The sequence below is a fragment of the Chiloscyllium punctatum genome, unplaced genomic scaffold (genome assembly GCF_047496795.1).
Source record: "Chiloscyllium punctatum isolate Juve2018m unplaced genomic scaffold, sChiPun1.3 scaffold_1298, whole genome shotgun sequence".
NCBI lineage: Eukaryota > Metazoa > Chordata > Chondrichthyes > Orectolobiformes > Hemiscylliidae > Chiloscyllium > Chiloscyllium punctatum.
This window is the reverse complement of record NW_027311032.1, coordinates 10,001-37,196: the sequence shown is the minus strand read 5'-3', so window position 1 is coordinate 37,196 and position 27,196 is coordinate 10,001. Positions and strand designations below refer to the sequence as shown.

Genomic DNA, 27,196 nt, shown 5'->3' with positions numbered 1-27,196 from the left:
GGGGTGAGAGTGGGGGGAGTGGGGGGTGAGAGTGGGGGGAGTGTGGGGGGGTGAGAGTGGCGGGAGTGGGGGGGGTGAGAGTGGGGGGAGTGGGGGGTGAGAGTGGGGGGAGTCGGGGGGTGTCCCCTCACCGTGATCCTGAGGTCTGGGGTTCGTAGCCTGAAGTTGTGCTGTTTGACAATGGCCTGACCCGTCTCCCTGACACGACCTGTGATGGTAAACATCATGGCCGCCTGATCAACCAGAAACTCCAAGTAATCGTCCCGGTGAAACAGGAGGGCAAGAACCTTCTCTGTCAGAGAGAGAGAGAGAGGAGGGGGGTTAGCGGGACAGTAACTCTGACCCCTGACCCGAACTGGAGAGGGGGGGAGGGAGAGAGAGGACGGGGATGAGCGAGATGGCAACCCTGACCCCTGACCCCTGACCGAACTGGAGAGGGGGAGAGAGAGAGAGGGGAGTTAGCGGGACGGTAACCCTGACCCCTGACCCCTGACCCTGACCTGAACTGGAGAGAGAGAGAGGGGAGGGGGGTTAGCGGGACGGTAACCCTGACCCCTGACCCTGACCCGAACTGGAGAGAGGGAGAGAGAGGAGGGGTATGTTTGAGGAACGTCAACACTGACACTTGACCTGAACTTGGGGGGGGGGGGGGGGGTTAATTGGAAGTCAACTCTGACCCTGACCTCTGAACTTGACCCTGATACTGACCTGTACTGGAAAGAGAGGGGGGGGGGGTATTAGCTGGATAACATCTCTGACCCCTGACCCTGATACTGACACCTGACAGTGACTCATGACTGTGATACTGGAGAGAGAGAGAGAGAGAGGGAGGAGGCAATGGCAGTTTGTCCTCCACTGACGACACGCCCATCGCAACAACCAAAATGTGTGGCCAGGTCAGAGTCGAACATGCACCCCAACCCCCACCTCCCCCCCTCCACCCCCCACCTCCACCTGAGGCCCCAAGTCTTGGGATCTGAGACCTGCTGTCCCAGGGCTGATGCCTAGGCGTAAAGCCTGAGGGTCGCTTCCAAATCTTGAGGCCTAATGTCCAAGGCCCAAAGCCTGAGGCCTACTGTCCAAGGCCTACTACCTGAGGGCTGCTTCCCAAATCCTGACGCCTACTTCCTGAAGCCTGAGGCCTACTGCCTGAGGGCTGCTTCCCAAATCCTGAGGCCTAATGGCCAAGGCCGGAAGCCTGAGGCCTACTTCCTGAAGCCTGAGGCCTACTGCCTGAGGGCCTACCTTTGTGAGGCTCCAGCAGCACTTCATGCTTGTCCCTTTTGAAGGTGCCCTTGACCACACCGGTGTAGTACATGACGACGGCCTGGACGAGGAGGGTCAGAGAGCGACACTCCGAGCTGGTGTTGGTCAAGCTGATGGTGACGGTGAAGTCTTGGCCCATGATGACGCCATCCTCGGTGCTGACGGTAACGTCCACGTCGCAGGCGCACTCGTCCCCGTACGTCTCGGGACGGCTGCCATGACGACAGGCCGTCACCACGGCGATGCGCTCCTCATCCGTCCCTGGAAAGGAGGGAAGGCTTCAGATCGGGGGGCGGGGGGAGGGAAGGCCCTGGTGGAGAACCCCCCACCCAACCCCAGAGAATGGGCACAGAGAGGGGCCACACCAGCAGGAGGTGTTGGCATGGGGTCCAGGGCCCAGGGTTTATCCCCCCCCACTGTCCCGAGGTCAGGGGTAACCAGGGCCAACCAGGTGGAGGTTACTCAGGTTATCTTGGTCAGTTCATCGAATCCCTAACAGTGTGGAAACAGGCCCTTCGGCCCAACAACTCCACACCCGCCCTCTGAAGAATATCCCAACCAAACCCAGTCCCCATTGCTCTACACTCACCTCAAACTAATCCACCCTAACCTGCACATCCCTGGGCACTATGGGTAATTTAGCACGGCCAATCCACTCTAACCGACACATCCCTGAGCACTATGGGTAATTTAGCACGGCCAATCTGCCCTAACCTGCACATCCCTGGGCACTATGGGTAATTTAGCATGGCCAATCCACTCTAACCTGCACATCTCTGGGCACTATGGGTAATTTAGCACGGCCAATCCACTCTAACCTGCACATCACTGGGCACTATGGGTAATTTAGCACGGCCAATCCACTCTAACCGACACATTCCTGAGCACTATGGGTAATTTAGCACGGCCAATCCACCCTAACCTGCACATCCCTGGGCACTATGGGTAATTTAGCATGGCCAATCCACCCTAACCTACACATCCCTGGGCACTATGGGTAATTTAGCACGGCCAATCCACCCTAACCTGCACATCCCTGGGAACTATGGGTAATTTAGCACGGCCAATCCACCCTAACCTACACATCCCTGGGCACTATGGGTAATTTAGCATGGCCAACCCACCCTAACCTGCACATCCCTGGGAACTATGGGTAATTTAGCACGGCCAACCCACCCTAACCTACACATCCCTGGGCACTATGGGTAATTTAGCATGGCCAATCCACCCTAACCTGCACGTCTTTGGACTGTGGGAGGAAACCGGAGCACCCGGAGGAAACCCACGCAGACACACGGGGGAGGATGTGCAAACTCCACATAGACAGGTGCCCGAGGCTGGGATCGAACCCGGGTCCCTGCTGCTGTGAGATAGCAGACTGTGACGCTCCTGTACTCAATACTCTGACCAATAAAGGAGACCATACCAAACGCTGCCTTCACTATCCTATCGACCTGCGACTCCACTTTCAAGGAGCTATGAACCTGCACTCCAAGGTCTCTTTGTTCACCAACACTCCCTCGGACCTTACCATTTAGTGGATAAGTCCTCCTTAGATTTGCTTTCCCAAAATGCAGCACCTCACATTTATCTGAATTAAACTCCATCTGCCACTTCTCAGCCCATTGATCAGGCTGCGTTTTGGAAAGGCAAATCAGGGCAGGACCTTTACACTTAATGATTCCAGTCTCAGGCAACTGTGTCGAGTTTGCACATCCTCCCCCCCGTGTGTCTGCGTGGGTTTCCTCTGGGTGCTCCGGTTTCCTCCCACAGTCCAAAGATGTGCAGGTTAGGGTGGATTGGCCATGCTAAATTACCCATAGAGCCCCAGGGATGTGCAGGTTAGGGAGGATTGGCCGTGCTAAATTACCCATAGTGTCCAGGGATGTGCAGGTTAGAGTGGATTGGCCGTGCTAAATTACCCATAGTGCCCCAGGGATGTGCAGGTTAGAGTGGATTGGCCGTGCTAAATTACCCATAGTGCCCCAGGGATGTGTAGGTTAGGGTGGATTGGCTGTGCTAAATTACCCATAGTGCCCAGGGATGTGCAGGTTAGGGTGGATTGGCCATGCTAAATTACCCATAGTGTCCAGGGATGTGCAGGTTAGAGTGGATTGGCCATGCTAAATTACCCATAGCGCCCAGGGATGTGTAGGTTAGGGTGGATTGGCCATGCTAAATTACCCATAGTGCCCAGGGATGTGTAGGTTAGGGTGGATTGGCCGTGCTAAATTACCCATAGTGCCCAGGGATGTGTAGGTTAGGGTGGATTGGCCGTGCTAAATTACCCATAGTGTCCAGGGATGTGCAGGTTAGAGTGGCTTGGCCGTGCTAAATTACCCATAGTGCCCCAGGGATGTGCAGGTTAGAGTGGATTGGCCGTGCTAAATTACCCATAGTGCCCCAGGGATGTGTAGGTTAGGGTGGATTGGCCGTGCTAAATTACCCATAGTGCCCAGGGATGTGCAGGTTAGGGTGGATTGGCCGTGCTAAATTACCCATAGTGTCCAGGGATGTGCAGGTTAGAGTGGATTGGCCGTGCTAAATTACCCATAGCGCCCAGGGATGTGTAGGTTAGGGTGGATTGGCCATGCTAAATTACCCATAGTGCCCAGGGATGTGTAGGTTAGGGTGGATTGGCCATGCTAAATTACCATAGTGCCCAGGGATGTGTAGGTTAGGGTGGATTGGCCATGCTAAATTACCCATAGTGCCCAGGGATGTGTAGGTTAGAGTGGATTGGTCAGGGGGGTACATGTAGAATAATGGGGAATGGGTCTGGGTGGGTTACTCTTTGGAGGGTTGGTGTGGATTTGTTGGGCCGAAGGGCCTGTTTCCACACTGTAAGGGTTCGATGATCAATGATTCTGAAGAGGTGGGAGGACATGTATGGGGTGGGGCAACAGATGGAAACAGAAATGGCGTGGATATGGCTGAGTGGCATGCACTCCGATCTGTGCCACACCCTATCCCCCCCAGTTAGAGGGGAAACCCATCCCCTGCCCAACCCCCTCACTCCCCGCACCCTCCCGTCCCCTCCTCCTGCCCGCTCCCCACCCCCCTCACCCTCGGGGTACTTGTAACTGTCTGTGATGTCCTCCCGCTCATCGGAGCCTACGGCCTTGGTGCTGATCTTGTGGCCCACCACCTTCTTCTCCACGTGGACCTTCTGGAAGCTTCCATCAGCTTGCCTCTGCCAGTAGACCTTGTCGCTGTTCACCTTTGGCGGAGGGGGGGGGAAGGGAATAGCCATCAGAAACGCCTCATTTACCGCCCCTCCCCTGACCCACCCCTCCCCCTTTCCCTTTCCTCACAAAACAAAGATGGCTGCCACCGGCAGACGCCATTCACTGCTCCCCCCTCCAAAGGCTGGATGGGACGGTCCAATCCAAGGCAAGACAGAGATGATCCATTTGGCGTCAAAGGTCTTCGGTCAATCCCGTTCAGGAAGCCGGAGACTCCGAAGGGCTGGGGTCCCTGACGAAATTCCCAGAAGGTCAGGAGTGGGGGGAGGGTGTTCAGACCCAGCCTTCCCCCTCCAACCCGAACCGAGAGACTCTCCTCTAAACCCCCCCCCAGCCTCTATACAATCGCCACCCGCCCACCGAAAACCCCACCGAGCCCACCTCCCCAACCAGTCTCCCACCCTCACCCCGAGTGGGCGGCTCTTACCTCAGCGAAGATGAAGGGGCTATCATATTTCAGGTAGACCATCCCATTGCGAATGGCCTCCACAGAGGCAGGCCCACAGCAGTACAGTCCTACAGGGGAGGGAGGAGGGATAGTCACATACGTGGGCAGGGGGGGTGAGGGGTAGACTCTCTCGATGTCCGGTCTCCCTATCCCACCGGGAGCACCGTGTACAGTTCCCCGGTCTCCCTATCCCAGTTGGGAGCTCGGTGTACAGTTCCCCGGTCTCCCTATCCCACCGGGAGCACCGTGTACAGTTCCCCTTCTCCCTATCCCACCGGGAGCTCGGTGTACAGTTCCCCGGTCTCCCTATCCCACCGGGAGCTCGGTGTACAGTTCTCCGGTCCCCCTATCCCACCGGGAGCACCGTGTACAGTTCCCCGGTCTCCCTATCCCACCGGGAGCTCGGTGTACAGTTCTCCGGTCTCCCTATCCCACGGGGAGCTCGGTGTACAGTTCCCCGGTCTCCCTATCCCACCGGGAGCTCGGTGTACAGTTCCCCGGTCTCCCTATCCCACCGGGAGCTCGGTGTACAGTTCCCCGGTCTCCCTATCCCACCGGGAGCTCGGTGTACAGTTCCCCGGTCTCCCTATCCCATGGGGAGCTCGGTATACAGTTCCCCGGTCTCCCTATCCCACCGGGAGCTCGGTGTACAGTTCCCCGGTCTCCCTATCCCACCGGGAGCTCGGTGTACTGTTCCCCGGTCTCCCTATCCCACCGGGAGCACCGTGTACAGTTCCCCGGTCTCCCTATCCCACCGGGAGTTCGGTGTACTGTTCCCCGGTCTCCCTATCCCACCGGGAGCTCGGTGTACTGTTCCCTGGTCCCCCTATCCCACCGGGAGCTCGGTGTACAGTTCCCCGGTCTCCCTATCCCACCGGGAGCTCGGTGTACAGTTCCCCGGTCTCCCTATCCCACCGGGACCTCGGTATACAGTTCCCCGGTCTCCCTATCCCACCCGGAGCTCGGTGTACAGTTCCCGGTCTCCCTATCCCAGTGGGAGCTTGGTGTACAGTTCCCCGGTCTCCCTATCCCACCGGGAGCTCGGTGTACAGTTCCCCGGTCTCCCTATCCCACCAGGAGTTCGCTGTACAGTTCCCCGGTCTCCCTATCCCACCGGGAGCTCGGTGTACAGTTCCCCGGTCTCCCTATCCCACGGGGAGCTCAGTGTACTGTTCCCCGGTCTCCCTATCCCACCGGGAGTTCGGTGTACAGTTCCCCGGTCTCCCTATCCCACCGGGAGTTCGGTGTACTGTTCCCCGGTCTCCCTATCCCACCGGGAGCTCGGTGTACAGTTCCCCGGTCTCCCTATCCCACCGGGAGCTCGGTGTACAGTTCCCCGGTCTCCCTATCCCACCGGGAGCACCGTGTACAGTTCCCCGGTCTCCCTATCCCACCGGGAGCTCGGTGTACAGTTCCCCGGTCTCCCTATCCCACCGGGAGCTCGGTGTACAGTTCCCCGGTCTCCCTATCCCACCGGGAGCACGGTGTACAGTTCCCCGGTCTCCCTATCCCACCCGGAGCTCGGTGTACAGTTCCCCGGTCTCCCTATCCCACCGGGAGCTCGGTGTACAGTTCCCCGGTCTCCCTATCCCACGGGGAGCTCGGTGTACAGTTCCCCGGTCTCCCTATCCCACCGGGAGCTCGGTGTACAGTTCCCCGGTCTCCCTATCCCACCGGGAGCTCGGTGTACAGTTCCCCGGTCTCCCTATCCCACCAGGGGCTCGGTGTACAGTCCCCCGTTCTCCCTATCCCACCGGGAGCTCGGTGTACAGTTCCCCGGTCTCCCTATCCCACCGGGAGCACCGTGTACAGTTCCCCGGTCTCCCTATCCCACCGGGAGCTCGGTGTACAGTTCCCCGGTCTCCCTATCCCACCGGGAGCTCGGTGTACAGTTCCCCGGTCTCCCCATCCCACCGGGAGCACCGTGTACAGTTCCCCGGTCTCCCTATCCCACCAGGGGCTCGGTGTACAGTCCCCCGTTCTCCCTATCCCACCGGGAGCTCGGTGTACAGTTCCCCGGTCTCCCTATCCCACCGGGAGCTCGGTGTACAGTTCCCCGGTCTCCCTATCCCACCGGGAGCTCGGTGTACAGTTCCCCGGTCTCCCTATCCCACCGGGAGCTCGGTGTACAGTTCCCCGGTCTCCCTATCCCACGGGAGCTCGGTGTACAGTTCCCCGGTCTCCCTATCCCACCCGGAGCTCGGTGTACAGTTCCCCGGTCTCCCTATCCCACGGGGAGCTCGGTGTACAGTTCCCCGGTCTCCCTATCCCACCGGGAGCTCGGTGTACAGTTCCCCCGGTCTCCCTATCCCACCGGGAGCACCGTGTACAGTACCCCGGTCTCCCTATCCCACCGGGAGCTCGGTGTACAGTTCCCCGGTCTCCCTATCCCACCGGGAGCTCGGTGTACAGTTCCCCGGTCTCCCTATCCCACCAGGAGCTCGGTGTACAGTTCCCCGGTCTCCCTATCCCACCGGGAGCTCGGTGTACAGTTCCCCGGTCTCCCTATCCCACGGGGAGCTCGTTGTACAGTTCCCCGGTCTCCCTATCCCACCGGGAGTTCGGTGTACAGTTCCCCGGTCTCCCTATCCCACCGGGAGCTCGGTGTACAGTTCCCCGGTCTCCCTATCCCACCGGGAGCTCGGTGTACAGTTCCCCGGTCTCCCTATCCCACCGGGAGCACCGTGTACAGTTCCCCGGTCTCCCTATCCCACCGGGAGCTCGGTGTACAGTTCCCCGGTCTCCCTATCCCACCGGCAGCTCGGTGTACAGTTCCCCGGTCTCCCTATCCCACCGGGAGCTCGGTGTACAGTTCCCCGGTCTCCCTATCCCACCGGGAGTTCGGTGTACAGTTCCCCGGTCTCCCTATCCCACCGGGAGCTCGGTGTACAGTTCCCCGGTCTCCCTATCCCACCAGGAGCTCGGTGTACAGTTCCCCGGTCTCCCTATCCCACCGGGAGCTCGGTGTACAGTTCCCCGGTCTCCCTATCCCACCGGGAGCTCGGTGTACAGTTCCCCGGTCTCCCTATCCCACCAGGAGCTCGGTGTACAGTTCCCCGGTCTCCCTATCCCACCGGGAGCTCGGTGTACAGTTCCCCGGTCTCCCTATCCCACGGGGAGCTCGTTGTACAGTTCCCCGGTCTCCCTATCCCACCGGGAGTTCGGTGTACAGTTCCCCGGTCTCCCTATCCCACCGGGAGCTCGGTGTACAGTTCCCCGGTCTCCCTATCCCACCGGGAGCTCGGTGTACAGTTCCCCGGTCTCCCTATCCCACCGGGGAGCACCGTGTACAGTTCCCCGGTCTCCCTATCCCACCGGGAGCTCGGTGTACAGTTCCCCGGTCTCCCTATCCCACCGGCAGCTCGGTGTACAGTTCCCCGGTCTCCCTATCCCACCGGGAGCTCGGTGTACAGTTCCCCGGTCTCCCTATCCCACCGGGAGTTCGGTGTACTGTTCCCCGGTCTCCCTATCCCACCGGGAGCTCGGTGTACAGTTCCCCGGTCTCCCTATCCCACCGGGAGCTCGGTGTACAGTTCCCCGGTCTCCCTATCCCCCCGGGGGCACCGTGTACAGTTCCCCGGTCTCCCTATCCCACCGGGAGCTCGGTGTACAGTTCCCCGGTCTCCCTATCCCACCGGGAGCTCGGTGTACAGTTCCCCGGTCTCCCTATCCCACCGGGAGCTCGGTGTACAGTTCCCCGGTCTCCCTATCCCACCGGGAGCTCGGTGTACAGTTCCCCGGTCTCCCTATTCCACCGGGAGCTCGGTGTACAGTTCCCCCGTCTCCCTATCCCACCGGGAGCTCGGTGTACAGTTCCCCGGTCTCCCTATCCCACCGGGAGCACCGTGTACAGTTCCCCGGTCTCCCTATCCCACCGGGAGCTCGGTGTACAGTTCCCCGGTCTCCCTATCCCACCGGGAGCACCGTGTACAGTTCCCCGGTCTCCCTATCCCACCGGGAGCTCGGTGTACAGTTCCCCGGTCTCCCTATCCCACCGGGAGCACCGTGTACAGTTCCCCTTCTCCCTATCCCACCGGGAGCTCGGTGCACAGTTCCCCGGTCTCCCTATCCCACAGGGAGCACCGTGTACAGTTCCCCGGTCTCCCTATCCCACCGGGAGCATCGTGTACAGTTCCCCGGTCTCCCTATCCCACGGGGAGATCGGTGTACAGTTCCCCAGTCTCCCTATCCCACCGGGAGCTCGGTGTACTGTTCCCCGGTCTCCCTATCCCACCGGGAGCTCGGTGTACCGTTCCCCGGTCTCCCTATCCCACCCGGAGCTCGGTGTACGGTTCCCCGGTCTCCCTATCCCACCAGGAGCTCGGTGTACAGTTCCCCGGTCTCCCTATCCCACTGGGAGCTCGGTGTACAGTTCCCCGGTCTCCCTATCCCACCGGGAGCTCGGTGTACAGTTCCCCGGTCTCCCTATCCCACCGGGAGCTCGGTGTACAGTTCCCCGGTCTCCCTATCCCACCGGGAGCTCGGTGTACAGTTCCCCGGTCTCCCTATCCCACCGGGAGCACCGTGTACAGTTCCCCGGTCTCCCTGTCCCACCGGGAGCTCGGTGTACAGTTCCCCGGTCTCCGTATCCCACGGGGAGCTCGGTGTACAGTTTCCCGGTCTCCCTATCCCACGGGGAGCTCGGTGTACAGTTCCCCGGTCTCCCTATCCCACCGGGAGCTCGGTGTACAGTTCCCCGGTCTCCCTATCCCACCGGGAGTTCGGTGTACTGTTCCCCGGTCTCCCTATCCCACCGGGAGCTCGGTGTACAGTTCCCCAGTCTCCCTATCCCACCGGGAGCTCGGTGTACAGTTCCCCGGTCTCCCTATCCCCCCGGGAGCACCGTGTACAGTTCCCCGGTCTCCCTATCCCACCGGGAGCTCGGTGTACAGTTCCCCGGTCTCCCTATCCCACCGGGAGCTCGGTGTACAGTTCCCCGGTCTCCCTATCCCACCGGGAGCTCGGTGTACAGTTACCCGGTCTCCCTATCCCACCGGGAGCTCGGTGTACAGTTCCTCGGTCTCCCTATCCCACCGGGAGCTCGGTGTACAGTTCCCCGGTCTCCCTATCCCACCGGGAGCTCGGTGTACAGTTCCCCGGTCTCCCTATCCCACCGGCAGCTCGGTGTACAGTTCCCCGGTCTCCGTATCCCACCGGGAGCTCGGTGTACAGTTCCCCGGTCTCCCTATCCCACCGGGAGTTCGGTGTACAGTTCCCCCGGTCTCCCTATCCCACCGGGAGCACCGTGTACAGTTCCCCGGTCTCCCTATCCCACCGGGAGCTCGGTGTACAGTTCCCCGGTCTCCCTATCCCACCGGGAGCTCGGTGTACAGTTCCCCGGTCTCCCTATCCCACCGGGAGCTCGGTGTACTGTTCCCCGGTCTCCCTATCCCACCGGGAGCTCGGTGTACAGTTCCCCGGTCTCCCTATCCCCCCGGGGGCACCGTGTACAGTTCCCCCGGTCTCCCTATCCCACCGGGAGCTCGGTGTACAGTTCCCCGGTCTCCCTATCCCACCGGGAGCTCGGTGTACAGTTCCCCGGTCTCCCTATCCCACCGGGAGCTCGGTGTACAGTTCCCCGGTCTCCCTATCCCACCGGGAGCTCGGTGTACAGTTCCCCGGTCTCCCTATCCCACCGGGAGCACCGTGTACAGTACCCCGGTCTCCCTGTCCCACCGGGAGCTCGGTGTACAGTTCCCCGGTCTCCCTATCCCACGGGGAGCTCGGTGTACAGTTCCCCGGTCTCCCTATCCCACGGGGAGCTCGGTGTACAGTTCCCCGGTCTCCCTATCCCACCGGGAGCACCGTGTACAGTTCCCCGGTCTCCCTATCCCACCGGGAGCTCGGTGTACAGTTCCCCGGTCTCCCTATCCCACCGGGAGCTCGGTGTACAGTTCCCCGGTCTCCCTATCCCACCGGCAGCTCGGTGTACAGTTCCCCGGTCTCCCTATCCCACCGGGAGCTCGGTGTACAGTTCCCCGGTCTCCCTATCCCACCGGGAGTTCGGTGTACTGTTCCCCGGTCTCCCTATCCCACCGGGAGCTCGGTGTACAGTTCCCCGGTCTCCCTATCCCACCGGGAGCTCGGTGTACAGTTCCCCGGTCTCCCTATCCCCCCGGGGGCACCGTGTACAGTTCCCCGGTCTCCCTATCCCACCGGGAGCTCGGTGTACAGTTCCCCGGTCTCCCTATCCCACCGGGAGCTCGGTGTACAGTTCCCCGGTCTCCCTATCCCACCGGGAGCTCAGTGTACAGTTCCCCGGTCTCCCTATCCCACCGGGAGCTCGGTGTACAGTTCCCCGGTCTCCCTATCCCACCGGGAGTTCGGTGTACTGTTCCCCGGTCTCCCTATCCCACCGGGAGCTCGGTGTACAGTTCCCCGGTCTCCCTATCCCACCGGGAGCTCGGTGTACAGTTCCCCGGTCTCCCTATCCCCCCGGGGGCACCGTGTACAGTTCCCCGGTCTCCCTATCCCACCGGGAGCTCGGTGTACAGTTCCCCGGTCTCCCTATCCCACCGGGAGCTCGGTGTACAGTTCCCCGGTCTCCCTATCCCACCGGGAGCTCGGTGTACAGTTCCCCGGTCTCCCTATCCCACCGGGAGCTCGGTGTACAGTTCCCCGGTCTCCCTATCCCACCGGGAGCTCGGTGTACAGTTCCCCGGTCTCCCTATCCCACCGGGAGCTCGGTGTACAGTTCCCCGGTCTCCCTATCCCACCGGGAGCACCGTGTACAGTTCCCCGGTCTCCCTATCCCACCGGGAGCACCGTGTACAGTTCCCCTTCTCCCTATCCCACCGGGAGCTCGGTGCACAGTTCCCCGGTCTCCCTATCCCACAGGGAGCACCGTGTACAGTTCCCCGGTCTCCCTATCCCACCGGGAGCATCGTGTACAGTTCCCCGGTCTCCCTATCCCACGGGGAGATCGGTGTACAGTTCCCCAGTCTCCCTATCCCACCGGGAGCTCGGTGTACTGTTCCCCGGTCTCCCTATCCCACCGGGAGCTCGGTGTACCGTTCCCCGGTCTCCCTATCCCACCGGGAGCTCGGTGTACGGTTCCCCGGTCTCCCTATCCCACCAGGAGCTCGGTGTACTGTTCCCCGGTCTCCCTCTCCCACCGGGAGCTCGGTGTACAGTTCCCCGGTCTCCCTATCCCACCGGGAGCTCGGTGTACAGTTCCCCGGTCTCCCTATCCCACCGGGAGCTCGGTGTACAGTTCCCCGGTCTCCCTATCCCACCGGGAGCTCGGTGTACAGTTCCCCGGTCTCCCTATCCCACCGGGAGCACCGTGTACAGTACCCCGGTCTCCCTGTCCCACCGGGAGCTCGGTGTACAGTTCCCCGGTCTCCCTATCCCACGGGGAGCTCGGTGTACAGTTCCCCGGTCTCCCTATCCCACCGGGAGCACCGTGTACAGTTCCCCGGTCTCCCTATCCCACCGGGAGCACCGTGTACAGTTCCCCGGTCTCCCTATCCCACCGGGAGCTCGGTGAACTGTTCCCCGGTCTCCCTATCCCACCGGGAGCTCGGTGTACTGTTCCCCGGTCTCCCTATCCCACCGGGAGCTTGGTGTACAGTTCCCCGGTCTCCCTATCCCACCGGGAGCTCGGTGTACAGTTCCCCGGTCTCCCTATCCCACGGGGAGCTCGCTGTACAGTTCCCCGGTCTCCCTATCCCACCAGGAGCTCGGTGTACAGTTCCCCGGTCTCCCTATCCCACCGGGAGTTCGGTGTACAGTTCCCCGGTCTCCCTATCCCACCGGGAGCTCGGTGTACAGTTCCCCGGTCTCCCTATCCCACCGGTAGGACCGTGTACAGTTCCCCGGTCTCCCTATCCCACCGGGAGCACCGTGTACAGTTCCCCGGTCTCCCTATCCCACCGGGACCTCGGTGTACAGTTCCCCGGTCTCCCTATCCCACCAGGAGCTCGGTGTACAGTTCCCCGGTCTCCCTATCCCACCGGGAGCTCGGTGTACAGTTCCCCGGTCTCCCTATCCCACCGGGAGCTCGGTGTACAGTTCCCCGGTCTCCCTATCCCACCGGGAGTTCGGTGTACTGTTCCCCGGTCTCCCTATCCCACCGGACGCTCGGTGTACAGTTCCCCGGTCTCCCTATCCCACCGGGAGCTCGGTGTACAGTTCCCCGGTCTCCCTATCCCCCCGGGAGCACCGTGTACAGTTCCCCGGTCTCCCTATCCCACCGGGAGCTCGGTGTACAGTTCCCCGGTCTCCCTATCCCACCGGGAGCTCGGTGTACAGTTCCCCGGTCTCCCTATCCCACCGGGAGATCGGTGTACAGTTCCCCGGTCTCCCTATCCCACCGGGAGCTCGGTGTACAGTTCCCCGGTCTCCCTATCCCACCGGGAGCTCGGTGTACAGTTCCCCGGTCTCCCTATCCCACCGGGAGCTCGGTGTACAGTTCCCCGGTCTCCCTATCCCACCGGGAGCTCGGTGTACAGTTCCCCGGTCTCCCTATCCCACCGGGAGCTCGGTGTACAGTTCCCCGGTCTCCCTATCCCACCGGGAGCACCGTGTACAGTTCCCCTTCTCCCTATCCCACCGGGAGCTCGGTGCACAGTTCCCCGGTCTCCCTATCCCACCGGGAGCACCGTGTACAGTTCCCCGGTCTCCCTATCCCACCGGGAGCACCGTGTACAGTTCCCCGGTCTCCCTATCCCACCAGGAGCTCGGTGTACTGTTCCCCGGTCTCCCTATCCCACCGGGAGCTCGGTGTACAGTTCCCCGGTCTCCCTATCCCACCGGGAGCTCGGTGTACAGTTCCCCGGTCTTCCTATCCCACCGGGAGCTCGGTGTACAGTTCCCCGGTCTCCCTATCCCACCGGGAGCTCGGTGTACAGTTCCCCGGTCTCCCTATCCCACCGGGAGCTCGGTGTACAGTTCCCCGGTCTCCCTATCCCACCGGGAGCACCGTGTACAGTTCCCCGGTCTCCCTATCCCACCGGGAGCTCGGTGTACAGTTCCCCGGTCTCCCTATCCCACCGGGAGCACCGTGTACAGTTCCCCTTCTCCCTATCCCACCGGGAGCTCGGTGCACAGTTCCCCGGTCTCCCGATCCCACAGGGAGCACCGTGTACAGTTCCCCGGTCTCCCTATCCCACCGGGAGCTCGGTGTACAGTTCCCCGGTCTCCCTATCCCACCGGGAGCTCGCTGTACAGGTCCCCGGTCTCCCTATCCCACCGGGAGCTCGGTGTACAGTTCCCCGGTCTCCCTATCCCACCGGGAGCACCGTGTACAGTTCCCCGGTCTCCCTATCCCACCAGGAGCTCGGTGTACAGTTGCCAGTCTGTCAGAGGGTCAGTGCTGAGGGAGGGGGCACTGTTGGAGGGTCAGTGCTGAGGGAGTGGGCACTGTTGGAGGGTCAGTGCTGATGGAGGGTGCACTGTCAGAGGGTCAGTGCTGAGGGAGTGGGCACTGTCGGAGGGTCAGTGCTGATGGAGGGGGCACTGTCGTAGGGTCAGTCCTGAGGGAGTGGGCACTGTCAGAGGGTCAGTGCTGAGGGAGGGGGCACTGTCAGAGGGTCAATGCTGAGGGAGTGGGCACTGTCGGAGGGTCAGTGCTGAGGGAGCGGGCACTGTCAGAGGGTCAGTGCTGAGGGTGTGGGCACTGTCGGAGGGTCAGTGCTGAGGGAGGGGGCACTGTCAGAGGGTCAGTGCTGAGGCAGTGGGCACTGTCGGAGGGTCAGTGCTGAGGGAGGGGGCACTGTCAGAGGGTCAGCGCTGAGGGAGGGGGCACTGTCGGAGGGTCAGTGCTGAGGGAGGGGGCACTGTCGGAGGGTCAGTGCTGAGGGAGTGTGCCCTGTCGGAGGGTCAGTGCTGAGGGAGTGGGCACTGTCAGAGGGTCAGTGCTGAGGGAGTGGGCACTGTCGGAGGGTCAGTGCTGAGGGAGCGGGCACTGTCAGAGGGTCAGTGCTGAGGGAGTGGACACTGTGGGAGTGTCAGTGCTGAGGGAGTGGGCACTGTCGGAGGGTCAGTGCTGAGGGAGGGGGCACTGTCGGAGGGACAGTGCTGAGGGAGTGGACACTGTCGGAGGGTCAGTGCTGAGGGAGTGTGCCCTGTCGGAGGGTCAGTGCTGAGGGAGTGGGCACTGTCAGAGGGTCAGTGCTGAGGGAGTGGGCACTGTCGGAGGGTCAGTGCTGAGGGAGCGGGCACTGTCAGAGGGTCAGTGCTGAGGGAGGGGGCACTGTCCGAGGGTCAGTGCTGAGGGAGTGGGCACTGTCGGAGGGTCAGTGCTGAGGGAGTGGGCACTGTCGGAGGGTCAGTGCTGAGGGAGGGGGCACTGTCGGAGGGTCAGTGCTTAGGGAGTGGGCACTGTCGGAGGGAGAGTGCTGAGGAAGAGGGCACTGTCGGAGGGTGAGTGCTGAGGGAGGGGGCACTGTCGGAGGGTCAGTGCTGAGGGAGTGGGCACTGTCGGAGGGTCAGTGCTGAGGGAGGGGGCACTGTCCGAGGGTCAGTGCTGAGGGAGTGGGCACTGTCCGAGGGTCAGTGCTGAGGGAGGGGGCACTGTCGGAGGGTCAGTCCTGAGGGAGTGGGCACTCTCGGAGGGTCAGTGCTGAGGGAGTGGGCACTGTCGGAGGGTCAGTGCTGAGGGAGCGGGCACTGTCGGAGGGTCAGTGCTGAGGGAGTGGGCACTGTCGGAGGGTCAGTGCTGAGGGAGTGGGCACTGTCAGAGGGTCAGTGCTGAGGGAGGGGGCACTGTCGGAGGGTCAGTGCTGAGGCAGTGGGCACTGTCGGAGGGTCAGTGCTGAGGGAGGGGGCACTGTCGGAGGGTCAGTGCTGAGGGAGTGGGCACTGTCGGAGGGTCAGTGCTGAGGGAGGGGGCACTGTCCGAGGGTCAGTGCTGAGGGAGTGGGCACTGTCCGAGGGTCAGTGCTGAGGGAGGGGGCACTGTCGGAGGGTCAGTCCTGAGGGAGTGGGCACTCTCGGAGGGTCAGTGCTGAGGGAGTGGGCACTGTCGGAGGGTCAGTGCTGAGGGAGCGGGCACTGTCGGAGGGTCAGTGCTGAGGGAGTGGGCACTGTCGGAGGGTCAGTGCTGAGGGAGTGGGCACTGTCAGAGGGTCAGTGCTGAGGGAGGGGGCACTGTCGGAGGGTCAGTGCTGAGGCAGTGGGCACTGTCGGAGGGTCAGTGCTGAGGGAGGGGGCACTGTCGGAGGGTCAGTGCTGAGGCAGTGGGCACTGTCGGAGGGTCAGTGCTGAGGGAGAGGGCACTGTCGGAGGGTCAGTGCTGAGGGAGCGGGCACTGTCGGAGGGTCAGTGCTGAGGGAGTGGACACTGTGGGAGTGTCAGTGCTGAGGGAGTGGGCACTGTCGGAGGGTCAGTGCTGAGGGAGCGGGCACTGTCAGAGGGTCAGTGCTGAGGGAGGGGGCACTGTCGGAGGGTCAGTGCTGAGGGAGTGGGCACTGTCGGAGGGTCAGTGCTGAGGGAGTGGGCACTGTCGGAGGGTCAGTGCTGAGGGAGTGGGCACTGTCGAAGGGTGAGTGCTGAGGGAGAGGGCACTGTCGGAGGGTGAGTGCTGAGGGAGGGGGCACTGTCGGAGGGTCAGTGCTGAGGGAGTGGGCACTGTCGGAGGGTCAGTGCTGAGGGAGGGGGCACAGTCCGAGGGTCAGTGCTGAGGGAGTGGGCACTGTCCGAGGGTCAGTGCTGAGGGAGGGGGCACTGTCGGAGGGTCAGTCCTGAGGGAGTGGGCACTGTCGGAGGGTCAGTGCTGAGGGAGGGGGCACTGTCGGAGGGTCAGTGCTGAGGGAGCGGGCACTGTCGGAGGGTCAGTGCTGAGGGAGTGGGCACTGTCGGAGGGTCAGTGCTGAGGGAGGGGGCACTGTCGGAGGGTCAGTGCTGAGGCAGTGGGCACTGTCGGAGGGTCAGTGATGAGGGAGGGGGCACTGTCGGAGGGTCAGTGCTGAGGCAGTGGGCACTGTCGGAGGGTCAGTGCTGAGGGAGAGGGCACTGTCGGAGGGTCAGTGCTGAGGGAGGGGGCACTGTCGGAGGGTCAGTGCTGAGGGTGTGGGCACTGTCGGAGGGTCAGTGCTGAGGGAGGGGGCACTGTCAGAGGGTCAGTGCTGAGGCAGTGGGCACTGTCGGAGGGTCAGTGCTGAGGGAGCGGGCACTGTCGGAGGGTCAGTGCTGAGGGAGTGGACACTGTGGGAGTGTCAGTGCTGAGGGAGTGGGCACTGTCGGAGGGTCAGTGCTGAGGGAGTGTGCCCTGTCGGAGGGTCAGTGCTGAGGGAGTGGGCACTGTCAGAGGGTCAGTGCTGAGGGAGTGGGCACTGTCGGAGGGTCAGTGCTGAGGGAGCGGGCACTGTCAGAGGGTCAGTGCTGAGGGAGTGGACACTGTGGGAGTGTCAGTGCTGAGGGAGTGGACACTGTGGGAGTGTCAGTGCTGAGGGAGTGGGCACTGTCGGAGGGTCAGTGCTGAGGGAGGGGGCACTGTCGGAGGGACAGTGCTGAGGGAGTGGACACTGTCGGAGGGTCAGTGCTGAGGGAGTGTGCCCTGTCGGAGGGTCAGTGCTGAGGGAGTGGGCACTGTCAGAGGGTCAGTGCTGAGGGAGTGGGCACTGTCGGAGGGTCAGTGCTGAGGGAGCGGGCACTGTCAGAGGGTCAGTGCTGAGGGAGGGGGCACTGTCCGAGGGTCAGTGCTGAGGGAGTGGGCACTGTCGGAGGGTCAGTGCTGAGGGAGTGGGCACTGTCGGAGGGTCAGTGCTGAGGGAGGGGGCACTGTCGGAGGGTCAGTGCTTAGGGAGTGGGCACTGTCGGAGGGAGAGTGCTGAGGAAGAGGGCACTGTCGGAGGGTGAGTGCTGAGGGAGGGGGCACTGTCGGAGGGTCAGTGCTGAGGGAGTGGGCACTGTCGGAGGGTCAGTGCTGAGGGAGGGGGCACTGTCCGAGGGTCAGTGCTGAGGGAGTGGGCACTGTCCGAGGGTCAGTGCTGAGGGAGGGGGCACTGTCGGAGGGTCAGTCCTGAGGGAGTGGGCACTGTCGGAGGGTCAGTGCTGAGGGAGGGGGCACTGTCGGAGGGTCAGTGCTGAGGGAGCGGGCACTGTCGGAGGGTCAGTGCTGAGGGAGTGGGCACTGTCGGAGGGTCAGTGCTGAGGGAGGGGGCACTGTCGGAGGGTCAGTGCTGAGGCAGTGGGCACTGTCGGAGGGTCAGTGCTGAGGGAGGGGGCACTGTCGGAGGGTCAGTGCTGAGGCAGTGGGCACTGTCGGAGGGTCAGTGCTGAGGGAGAGGGCACTGTCGGAGGGTCAGTGCTGAGGGAGGGGGCACTGTCGGAGGGTCAGTGCTGAGGGTGTGGGCACTGTCGGAGGGTCAGTGCTGAGGGAGGGGGCACTGTCAGAGGGTCAGTGCTGAGGGAGTGGGCACTGTCGGAGGGTCAGTGCTGAGGGAGTGGGCACTGTCGGAGGGTCAGTGCTGAGGGAGTGGACACTGTGGGAGTGTCAGTGCTGAGGGAGTGGGCACTGTCGGAGGGTCAGTGCTGAGGGAGGGGGCACTGTCCGAGGGTCAGTGCTGAGGGAGTGGGCACTGTCGGAGGGTCAGTGCTGAGGGAGTGGGCACTGTCGGAGGGTCAGTGCTGAGGGAGGGGGCACTGTCGGAGGGTCAGTGCTGAGGGAGTGGGCACTGTCGGAGGGTGAGTGCTGAGGGAGAGGGCACTGTCGGAGGGTGAGTGCTGAGGGAGGGGGCACTGTCGGAGGGTCAGTGCTGAGGGAGGGGGCACTGTCGGAGGGTCAGTGCTGAGGGAGCGGGCACTGTCGGAGGGTCAGTGCTGAGGGAGTGGGCACTGTCGGAGGGTCAGTGCTGAGGGAGGGGGCACTGTCGGAGGGTCAGTGCTGAGGCAGTGGGCACTGTCGGAGGGTCAGTGATGAGGGAGGGGGGCACTGTCGGAGGGTCAGTGCTGAGGCAGTGGGCACTGTCGGAGGGTCAGTGCTGAGGGAGAGGGCACTGTCGGAGGGTCAGTGCTGAGGGAGGGGGCACTGTCGGAGGGTCAGTGCTGAGGGTGTGGGCACTGTCGGAGGGTCAGTGCTGAGGGAGGGGGCACTGTCAGAGGGTCAGTGCTGAGGCAGTGGGCACTGTCGGAGGGTCAGTGCTGAGGGAGCGGGCACTGCCGGAGGGTCAGTGCTGAGGGAGTGGACACTGTGGGAGTGTCAGTGCTGAGGGAGTGGGCACTGTCGGAGGGTCAGTGCTGAGGGAGTGTGCCCTGTCGGAGGGTCAGTGCTGAGGGAGTGGGCACTGTCAGAGGGTCAGTGCTGAGGGAGTGGGCACTGTCGGAGGGTCAGTGCTGAGGGAGCGGGCACTGTCAGAGGGTCAGTGCTGAGGGAGTGGACACTGTGGGAGTGTCAGTGCTGAGGGAGTGGACACTGTGGGAGTGTCAGTGCTGAGGGAGTGGGCACTGTCGGAGGGTCAGTGCTGAGGGAGGGGGCACTGTCGGAGGGACAGTGCTGAGGGAGTGGACACTGTCGGAGGGTCAGTGCTGAGGGAGTGTGCCCTGTCGGAGGGTCAGTGCTGAGGGAGTGGGCACTGTCAGAGGGTCAGTGCTGAGGGAGTGGGCACTGTCGGAGGGTCAGTGCTGAGGGAGCGGGCACTGTCAGAGGGTCAGTGCTGAGGGAGGGGGCACTGTCCGAGGGTCAGTGCTGAGGGAGTGGGCACTGTCGGAGGGTCAGTGCTGAGGGAGTGGGCACTGTCGGAGGGTCAGTGCTGAGGGAGGGGGCACTGTCGGAGGGTCAGTGCTTAGGGAGTGGGCACTGTCGGAGGGAGAGTGCTGAGGAAGAGGGCACTGTCGGAGGGTGAGTGCTGAGGGAGGGGGCACTGTCGGAGGGTCAGTGCTGAGGGAGTGGGCACTGTCGGAGGGTCAGTGCTGAGGGAGGGGGCACTGTCCGAGGGTCAGTGCTGAGGGAGTGGGCACTGTCCGAGGGTCAGTGCTGAGGGAGGGGGCACTGTCGGAGGGTCAGTCCTGAGGGAGTGGGCACTGTCGGAGGGTCAGTGCTGAGGGAGGGGGCACTGTCGGAGGGTCAGTGCTGAGGGAGCGGGCACTGTCGGAGGGTCAGTGCTGAGGGAGTGGGCACTGTCGGAGGGTCAGTGCTGAGGGAGGGGGCACTGTCGGAGGGTCAGTGCTGAGGCAGTGGGCACTGTCGGAGGGTCAGTGCTGAGGGAGGGGGGCACTGTCGGAGGGTCAGTGCTGAGGCAGTGGGCACTGTCGGAGGGTCAGTGCTGAGGGAGAGGGCACTGTCGGAGGGTCAGTGCTGAGGGAGGGGGCACTGTCGGAGGGTCAGTGCTGAGGGTGTGGGCACTGTCAGAGGGTCAGTGCTGAGGGAGGGGGCACTGTCAGAGGGTCAGTGCTGAGGGAGTGGGCACTGTCGGAGGGTCAGTGCTGAGGGAGTGGGCACTGTCGGAGGGTCAGTGCTGAGGGAGTGGACACTGTGGGAGTGTCAGTGCTGAGGGAGTGGGCACTGTCGGAGGGTCAGTGCTGAGGGAGGGGGCACTGTCGGAGGGACAGTGCTGAGGGAGTGGACACTGTCGGAGGGTCAGTGCTGAGGGAGTGTGCCCTGTCGGAGGGTCAGTGCTGAGGGAGTGGGCACTGTCAGAGGGTCAGTGCTGAGGGAGTGGGCACTGTCGGAGGGTCAGTGCTGAGGGAGCGGGCACTGTCAGAGGGTCAGTGCTGAGGGAGGGGGCACTGTCCGAGGGTCAGTGCTGAGGGAGTGGGCACTGTCGGAGGGTCAGTGCTGAGGGAGTGGGCACTGTCGGAGGGTCAGTGCTGAGGGAGGGGGCACTGTCGGAGGGTCAGTGCTTAGGGAGTGGGCACTGTCGGAGGGAGAGTGCTGAGGAAGAGGGCACTGTCGGAGGGTGAGTGCTGAGGCAGGGGGCACTGTCGGAGGGTCAGTGCTGAGGGAGTGGGCACTGTCGGAGGGTCAGTGCTGAGGGAGGGGGCACTGTCCGAGGGTCAGTGCTGAGGGAGTGGGCACTGTCCGAGGGTCAGTGCTGAGGGAGGGGGCACTGTCGGAGGGTCAGTCCTGAGGGAGTGGGCACTCTCGGAGGGTCAGTGCTGAGGGAGTGGGCACTGTCGGAGGGTCAGTGCTGAGGGAGCGGGCACTGTCGGAGGGTCAGTGCTGAGGGAGTGGGCACTGTCGGAGGGTCAGTGCTGAGGGAGTGGGCACTGTCAGAGGGTCAGTGCTGAGGGAGGGGGCACTGTCGGAGGGTCAGTGCTGAGGCAGTGGGCACTGTCGGAGGGTCAGTGCTGAGGGAGGGGGCACTGTCGGAGGGTCAGTGCTGAGGGAGTGGGCACTGTCGGAGGGTCAGTGCTGAGGGAGGGGGCACTGTCCGAGGGTCAGTGCTGAGGGAGTGGGCACTGTCCGAGGGTCAGTGCTGAGGGAGGGGGCACTGTCGGAGGGTCAGTCCTGAGGGAGTGGGCACTCTCGGAGGGTCAGTGCTGAGGGAGTGGGCACTGTCGGAGGGTCAGTGCTGAGGGAGCGGGCACTGTCGGAGGGTCAGTGCTGAGGGAGTGGGCACTGTCGGAGGGTCAGTGCTGAGGGAGTGGGCACTGTCAGAGGGTCAGTGCTGAGGGAGGGGGCACTGTCGGAGGGTCAGTGCTGAGGCAGTGGGCACTGTCGGAGGGTCAGTGCTGAGGGAGGGGGCACTGTCGGAGGGTCAGTGCTGAGGCAGTGGGCACTGTCGGAGGGTCAGTGCTGAGGGAGAGGGCACTGTCGGAGGGTCAGTGCTGAGGGAGCGGGCACTGTCGGAGGGTCAGTGCTGAGGGAGTGGACACTGTGGGAGTGTCAGTGCTGAGGGAGTGGGCACTGTCGGAGGGTCAGTGCTGAGGGAGCGGGCACTGTCAGAGGGTCAGTGCTGAGGGAGGGGGCACTGTCGGAGGGTCAGTGCTGAGGGAGTGGGCACTGTCGGAGGGTCAGTGCTGAGGGAGTGGGCACTGTCGGAGGGTCAGTGCTGAGGGAGTGGGCACTGTCGGAGGGTGAGTGCTGAGGGAGAGGGCACTGTCGGAGGGTGAGTGCTGAGGGAGGGGGCACTGTCGGAGGGTCAGTGCTGAGGGAGTGGGCACTGTCAGAGGGTCAGTGCTGAGGGAGTGGGCACTGTCGGAGGGTCAGTGCTGAGGGAGCGGGCACTGTCAGAGGGTCAGTGCTGAGGGAGGGGGCACTGTCCGAGGGTCAGTGCTGAGGGAGTGGGCACTGTCGGAGGGTCAGTGCTGAGGGAGTGGGCACTGTCGGAGGGTCAGTGCTGAGGGAGGGGGCACTGTCGGAGGGTCAGTGCTTAGGGAGTGGGCACTGTCGGAGGGAGAGTGCTGAGGAAGAGGGCACTGTCGGAGGGTGAGTGCTGAGGGAGGGGGCACTGTCGGAGGGTCAGTGCTGAGGGAGTGGGCACTGTCGGAGGGTCAGTGCTGAGGGAGGGGGCACTGTCCGAGGGTCAGTGCTGAGGGAGTGGGCACTGTCCGAGGGTCAGTGCTGAGGGAGGGGGCACTGTCGGAGGGTCAGTCCTGAGGGAGTGGGCACTCTCGGAGGGTCAGTGCTGAGGGAGTGGGCACTGTCGGAGGGTCAGTGCTGAGGGAGCGGGCACTGTCGGAGGGTCAGTGCTGAGGGAGTGGGCACTGTCGGAGGGTCAGTGCTGAGGGAGTGGGCACTGTCAGAGGGTCAGTGCTGAGGGAGGGGGCACTGTCGGAGGGTCAGTGCTGAGGCAGTGGGCACTGTCGGAGGGTCAGTGCTGAGGGAGGGGGGCACTGTCGGAGGGTCAGTGCTGAGGGAGTGGGCACTGTCGGAGGGTCAGTGCTGAGGGAGGGGGCACTGTCCGAGGGTCAGTGCTGAGGGAGTGGGCACTGTCCGAGGGTCAGTGCTGAGGGAGGGGGCAATGTCGGAGGGTCAGTCCTGAGGGAGTGGGCACTCTCGGAGGGTCAGTGCTGAGGGAGTGGGCACTGTCCGGAGGGTCAGTGCTGAGGGAGCGGGCACTGTCGGAGGGTCAGTGCTGAGGGAGTGGGCACTGTCGGAGGGTCAGTGCTGAGGGAGTGGGGCACTGTCAGAGGGTCAGTGCTGAGGGAGGGGGCACTGTCGGAGGGTCAGTGCTGAGGCAGTGGGCACTGTCGGAGGGTCAGTGCTGAGGGAGGGGGCACTGTCGGAGGGTCAGTGCTGAGGCAGTGGGCACTGTCGGAGGGTCAGTGCTGAGGGAGAGGGCACTGTCGGAGGGTCAGTGCTGAGGGAGCGGGGCACTGTCGGAGGGTCAGTGCTGAGGGAGTGGACACTGTGGGAGTGTCAGTGCTGAGGGAGTGGGCACTGTCGGAGGGTCAGTGCTGAGGGAGCGGGCACTGTCAGAGGGTCAGTGCTGAGGGAGGGGGCACTGTCGGAGGGTCAGTGCTGAGGGAGTGGGCACTGTCGGAGGGTCAGTGCTGAGGGAGTGGGCACTGTCGGAGGGTCAGTGCTGAGGGAGTGGGCACTGTCGGAGGGTGAGTGCTGAGGGAGAGGGCACTGTCGGAGGGTGAGTGCTGAGGGAGGGGGCACTGTCGGAGGGTCAGTGCTGAGGGAGTGGGCACTGTCGGAGGGTCAGTGCTGAGGGAGGGGGCACAGTCCGAGGGTCAGTGCTGAGGGAGTGGGCACTGTCCGAGGGTCAGTGCTGAGGGAGGGGGGCACTGTCGGAGGGTCAGTCCTGAGGGAGTGGGCACTGTCGGAGGGTCAGTGCTGAGGGAGGGGGCACTGTCGGAGGGTCAGTGCTGAGGGAGCGGGCACTGTCGGAGGGTCAGTGCTGAGGGAGTGGGCACTGTCGGAGGGTCAGTGCTCAGGGAGGGGGCACTGTCGGAGGGTCAGTGCTGAGGCAGTGGGCACTGTCGGAGGGTCAGTGATGAGGGAGGGGGCACTGTCGGAGGGTCAGTGCTGAGGCAGTGGGCACTGTCGGAGGGTCAGTGCTGAGGGAGAGGGCACTGTCGGAGGGTCAGTGCTGAGGGAGGGGGCACTGTCGGAGGGTCAGTGCTGAGGGTGTGGGCACTGTCGGAGGGTCAGTGCTGAGGGAGGGGGCACTGTCAGAGGGTCAGTGCTGAGGCAGTGGGCACTGTCGGAGGGTCAGTGCTGAGGGAGCGGGCACTGTCGGAGGGTCAGTGCTGAGGGAGTGGACACTGTGGGAGTGTCAGTGCTGAGGGAGTGGGCACTGTCGGAGGGTCAGTGCTGAGGGAGTGTGCCCTGTCGGAGGGTCAGTGCTGAGGGAGTGGGCACTGTCAGAGGGTCAGTGCTGAGGGAGTGGGCACTGTCGGAGGGTCAGTGCTGAGGGAGCGGGCACTGTCAGAGGGTCAGTGCTGAGGGAGTGGACACTGTGGGAGTGTCAGTGCTGAGGGAGTGGACACTGTGGGAGTGTCAGTGCTGAGGGAGTGGGCACTGTCGGAGGGTCAGTGCTGAGGGAGGGGGCACTGTCGGAGGGACAGTGCTGAGGGAGTGGACACTGTCGGAGGGTCAGTGCTGAGGGAGTGTGCCCTGTCGGAGGGTCAGTGCTGAGGGAGTGGGCACTGTCAGAGGGTCAGTGCTGAGGGAGTGGGCACTGTCGGAGGGTCAGTGCTGAGGGAGCGGGCACTGTCAGAGGGTCAGTGCTGAGGGAGGGGGCACTGTCCGAGGGTCAGTGCTGAGGGAGTGGGCACTGTCGGAGGGTCAGTGCTGAGGGAGTGGGCACTGTCGGAGGGTCAGTGCTGAGGGAGGGGGCACTGTCGGAGGGTCAGTGCTTAGGGAGTGGGCACTGTCGGAGGGAGAGTGCTGAGGAAGAGGGCACTGTCGGAGGGTGAGTGCTGAGGGAGGGGGCACTGTCGGAGGGTCAGTGCTGAGGGAGTGGGCACTGTCGGAGGGTCAGTGCTGAGGGAGGGGGCACTGTCCGAGGGTCAGTGCTGAGGGAGTGGGCACTGTCCGAGGGTCAGTGCTGAGGGAGGGGGCACTGTCGGAGGGTCAGTCCTGAGGGAGTGGGCACTGTCGGAGGGTCAGTGCTGAGGGAGGGGGCACTGTCGGAGGGTCAGTGCTGAGGGAGCGGGCACTGTCGGAGGGTCAGTGCTGAGGGAGTGGGCACTGTCGGAGGGTCAGTGCTGAGGGAGGGGGCACTGTCGGAGGGTCAGTGCTGAGGCAGTGGGCACTGTCGGAGGGTCAGTGCTGAGGGAGGGGGCACTGTCGGAGGGTCAGTGCTGAGGCAGTGGGCACTGTCGGAGGGTCAGTGCTGAGGGAGAGGGCACTGTCGGAGGGTCAGTGCTGAGGGAGGGGGCACTGTCGGAGGGTCAGTGCTGAGGGTGTGGGCACTGTCGGAGGGTCAGTGCTGAGGGAGGGGGCACTGTCAGAGGGTCAGTGCTGAGGGAGTGGGCACTGTCGGAGGGTCAGTGCTGAGGGAGTGGGCACTGTCGGAGGGTCAGTGCTGAGGGAGTGGACACTGTGGGAGTGTCAGTGCTGAGGGAGTGGGCACTGTCGGAGGGTCAGTGCTGAGGGAGGGGGCACTGTCGGAGGGTCAGTGCTGAGGGAGTGGACACTGTCGGAGGGTCAGTGCTGAGGGAGCGGGCACTGTCAGAGGGTCAGTGCTGAGGGAGGGGGCACTGTCCGAGGGTCAGTGCTGAGGGAGTGGGCACTGTCGGAGGGTCAGTGCTGAGGGAGTGGGCACTGTCGGAGGGTCAGTGCTGAGGGAGGGGGCACTGTCGGAGGGTCAGTGCTGAGGGAGTGGGCACTGTCGGAGGGTGAGTGCTGAGGGAGAGGGCACTGTCGGAGGGTGAGTGCTGAGGGAGGGGGCACTGTCGGAGGGTCAGTGCTGAGGGAGGGGGCACTGTCGGAGGGTCAGTGCTGAGGGAGCGGGCACTGTCGGAGGGTCAGTGCTGAGGGAGTGGGCACTGTCGGAGGGTCAGTGCTGAGGGAGGGGGCACTGTCGGAGGGTCAGTGCTGAGGCAGTGGGCACTGTCGGAGGGTCAGTGATGAGGGAGAGGGCACTGTCGGAGGGTCAGTGCTGAGGCAGTGGGCACTGTCGGAGGGTCAGTGCTGAGGGAGAGGGCACTGTCGGAGGGTCAGTGCTGAGGGAGGGGGCACTGTCGGAGGGTCAGTGCTGAGGGTGTGGGCACTGTCGGAGGGTCAGTGCTGAGGGAGGGGGCACTGTCAGAGGGTCAGTGCTGAGGCAGTGGGCACTGTCGGAGGGTCAGTGCTGTGGGAGCGGGCACTGCCGGAGGGTCAGTGCTGAGGGAGTGGACACTGTGGGAGTGTCAGTGCTGAGGGAGTGGGCACTGTCGGAGGGTCAGTGCTGAGGGAGTGTGCCCTGTCGGAGGGTCAGTGCTGAGGGAGTGGGCACTGTCAGAGGGTCAGTGCTGAGGGAGTGGGCACTGTCGGAGGGTCAGTGCTGAGGGAGCGGGCACTGTCAGAGGGTCAGTGCTGAGGGAGTGGACACTGTGGGAGTGTCAGTGCTGAGGGAGTGGACACTGTGGGAGTGTCAGTGCTGAGGGAGTGGGCACTGTCGGAGGGTCAGTGCTGAGGGAGGGGGCACTGTCGGAGGGACAGTGCTGAGGGAGTGGACACTGTCGGAGGGTCAGTGCTGAGGGAGTGTGCCCTGTCGGAGGGTCAGTGCTGAGGGAGTGGGCACTGTCAGAGGGTCAGTGCTGAGGGAGTGGGCACTGTCGGAGGGTCAGTGCTGAGGGAGCGGGCACTGTCAGAGGGTCAGTGCTGAGGGAGGGGGCACTGTCCGAGGGTCAGTGCTGAGGGAGTGGGCACTGTTGGAGGGTCAGTGCTGAGGGAGTGGGCACTGTCGGAGGGTCAGTGCTGAGGGAGGGGGCACTGTCGGAGGGTCAGTGCTTAGGGAGTGGGCACTGTCGGAGGGAGAGTGCTGAGGAAGAGGGCACTGTCGGAGGGTGAGTGCTGAGGGAGGGGGCACTGTCGGAGGGTCAGTGCTGAGGGAGTGGGCACTGTCGGAGGGTCAGTGCTGAGGGAGGGGGCACTGTCCGAGGGTCAGTGCTGAGGGAGTGGGCACTGTCCGAGGGTCAGTGCTGAGGGAGGGGGCACTGTCGGAGGGTCAGTCCTGAGGGAGTGGGCACTGTCGGAGGGTCAGTGCTGAGGGAGGGGGCACTGTCGGAGGGTCAGTGCTGAGGGAGCGGGCACTGTCGGAGGGTCAGTGCTGAGGGAGTGGGCACTGTCGAGGGTCAGTGCTGAGGGAGGGGGCACTGTCGGAGGGTCAGTGCTGAGGCAGTGGGCACTGTCGGAGGGTCAGTGCTGAGGGAGGGGGGCACTGTCGGAGGGTCAGTGCTGAGGCAGTGGGCACTG

General features: G+C 63.7%; 1 protein-coding gene across 1 annotated transcript in view; it reads right to left on the bottom strand.

Moving 5' to 3' along the window:
* Window positions 1–131: 131 nt before the first annotated feature.
* LOC140474974 (protein-glutamine gamma-glutamyltransferase K-like) overlaps window positions 132–27,196 on the bottom strand; it is a gene marked incomplete at its 3' end in the record, with an annotated part of 30,357 nt that continues 3,292 nt past the window's right edge. The window contains exons 2-5 of the mRNA XM_072567743.1: window positions 4,939–5,027; window positions 4,333–4,486; window positions 1,246–1,527; window positions 132–292 (exon numbers count right to left, since the gene is read on the bottom strand). Of these exons, the coding sequence (XP_072423844.1) occupies window positions 132–292; window positions 1,246–1,527; window positions 4,333–4,486; window positions 4,939–5,027 (686 nt within the window). The remainder of the gene's footprint in view (window positions 293–1,245; window positions 1,528–4,332; window positions 4,487–4,938; window positions 5,028–27,196) is intronic.